General features: G+C 38.4%; 1 protein-coding gene across 1 annotated transcript; it reads right to left on the reverse strand.

The window, feature by feature from the left end:
- Positions 1–1880: 1880 nt before the first annotated feature.
- Positions 1881–2309, reverse strand: LOC112821034 (large ribosomal subunit protein eL31-like). The gene has a single exon (XM_073897856.1). The coding sequence runs from the start codon at positions 2307–2309 to the stop codon at positions 1935–1937; it is 375 nt and encodes a 124-aa protein (XP_073753957.1). The 3' UTR covers positions 1881–1934.
- Between the last annotated feature and the right edge of the window lie 263 nt (positions 2310–2572).

The raw sequence follows: 2572 nt of genomic DNA on the forward strand, positions 1-2572 counted from the left end.
TGATGGACTGTGAGAAACAAACTGAGGGTTCTAGAGGGGAGGGGGTGGGGGGCGGGTTAGCCTGGTGATGGGTATTAAGGAGGGCACGTACTGCATGGAGCACTGGGTGTTATACGCAAACAATGAATCATGGAACCCTACATCAAAAACTAATGATGTACTGTATGGTGACTAACATAATAAAAAAATTATTTTAAAAAATAGCTATCTTCAGGACACTGTAGAAAAATAAGCCATAGATAGCTGTTATCATCTTAAAGTGGCCACAACCTCTCAGCCTTGTCCCTCTCTTACAAACATACCAGTCAATCATAATGGATCATGGAACTCTTCCCTGGTAATTGTAAACACAACTCTCCTCCAACACCATGCTCCACTAAACCACTACTAATGTGCAATATTTGATGTGGAAGTCAAAATCTATTTGCCACTCTTAACATGAACTTGTTTTTCAGCAACATGGCTGAGAAAAAATTTAATGTAGAGACATGGGGGCACAGCAGGAAAGTGTGTGACAGAATAGAGTCTGCAGTTACCAGCCACAGGCAGGCAGAGGCACAGTGAGGGGGCTGGGTGTTCAAGGCAAGAGTCTAGAATGAAAGCAGGAAAAGAGAGGTAAATCTGACATAAATCTGACAAAGTAGTTTTCCTGCTTCCCATCACATAAAGGCTTGCTATTTTTCATAGGCTGAAATCCAAACTCTAGCAGACATTCCAGGCCTCCATGGGCTACCTGCTCATCCATCCATCTTCAGCAACTATCAATATGCCTTTTCTCTCATAGGCAATCTTCCTTCTCATCGCTAGACTACTTGACTATTCCACAACATTCTTTGTATGCTTATGTCTGCAAGATTTAACATGGCATCTCATTACAAATAATCCTGTTTAGATATCTGGCTCTTTCCCCACCTCACCCCATTCTATTCTCTACCTAGAAAAGTCTAGTTGTTTAAGGCTTAGCCCAGACGTTAGATTACAGGAAACATAACATCCACTCCCTCTTCTGATTTTTCCATCACACTCATTCCTGTGGTTGGGTAACTCTCATGTTGTGTGGTTGTTATCCATTTGTTGGTTCAGTGAATATGACTAGTTCTTAATCTCCATAACCTAGAACTGTTCATAGCACTATATATGTTTTGAATCAATAACTGTCATTATTTGTTTTGATTCAATGTTTTGATTCAATAATTTTCATCTGGGGAAGACCCTATGTTGATATGGCAAATGCTTTATCAATGACAAGAAAAGTTTTTAATTTTAGTATTATAAGTAGCCCCTATTCTCCCCTGTGCTTTGCTAGTGAAGCTACATAATAAAAACTAGGCTTTCTACTTGGGGTCCACTTAGGAAATCCCAAGTGGGCATGTTCAGAATGATAAAATCATACATAGCAAAGACATTTGAAATATGGTAGCAAACAGAATAAACATTTCTCCATCTTAAGATAGAAAACAACCATCTGAAAAGGACAATTTCAGAAATGAATGAGGTAGTCCATTGAATTATGAATCATGATTTATACATCTGGAAGATCACATGTTTCTTAGTGCAGATAAGCATCAAGTAACAATTTAAGAGGTTAACTTTTTAATTTGATTTGGGTTTGGTTAAGGTCTTAATGACTAAGAATGGTTGTTTAGGATTAAAACGTATTTTTTTTCTTTAAACTTTTCACCTTTCTGAATGTGAACCTATAGCATCAATCATGTCTTGCATATAACAGGATCCTGGTAAGTATTTGTTGGAGAGGTGGATGAATAAATAGATGCTTCCATTAACCTAGGTGTGTTATCTCAAAAAACCAGAGTATAAGATCTTTAAATTTATTTCCTTATCCTGAACATCTAATTTATAGCTACAGACCTCACATAGAATTTCTTTTTTTTTTTTTTTTTTGCAGTTTTATACCTTTATTTGACAATCAGCGATTAGTTCTCATCCACATTAACTGTCTGTAGATTTTTGAAAGTGGTGACAGGTACATAGGTAACCAGTGTGTAGAGCTTGTTTGGTGAATCTTCATCCTCGTTACGTTTTCTGGACAACCGCACGCGGATATGGTATGGAACATTCCTTATTCCTTTGGCCCAGACAGCTTTGTTGAGCCTGGTGTCAATGCGCACATCTGGAGTTCCCATCTCCTTCATGGCAAATTTCCGGATCTCTTTGAGTGCCCAAGGGGCACGCTTCTTAAAACCCACTCCATGGATGCTCTTGTGAATGTTGATGGTGTATTCTCTGGTCACTACTTCGTTGATGGCAGAACGGCCCTTCTTCTCGCCACCCTTCTTCGCGGGAGCCATTCTGCCGGGCCCTGGTTGGAAAGTCACATAGAATTTCTAACATTATTTTCACAGGCCCATAGTCCTTGGCTCCTCTGAAGCATATTGTCTAATCATAAGCTATTTTCAATCCACTTTTATTTATCTTCACTTTTTCTCAGGGATTAATTATGAGTAGGCACATTTCAGGATGTACAGTATGACCCAATGACCATTAACTTTTTATTTTTAATGTTCACTTCCTTAGATAAAAACACATTTAATTACCCTAAGATATTTATAGT

This window comes from Callorhinus ursinus, unplaced genomic scaffold (genome assembly GCF_003265705.2).
Source record: "Callorhinus ursinus isolate GAN/ISIS: 27379988/994484 unplaced genomic scaffold, GSC_fseal_2.0 scaffold1, whole genome shotgun sequence".
Classification (NCBI taxonomy): domain Eukaryota; kingdom Metazoa; phylum Chordata; class Mammalia; order Carnivora; family Otariidae; genus Callorhinus; species Callorhinus ursinus.

Excerpts from the sequence above, each read along its gene's own strand:
- LOC112821034 (XM_073897856.1), bottom strand. The coding sequence starts at position 2,309 with ATGGCTCCCGCGAAGAAGGGTGGCGAGAAGAAGGGCCGTTCTGCCATC.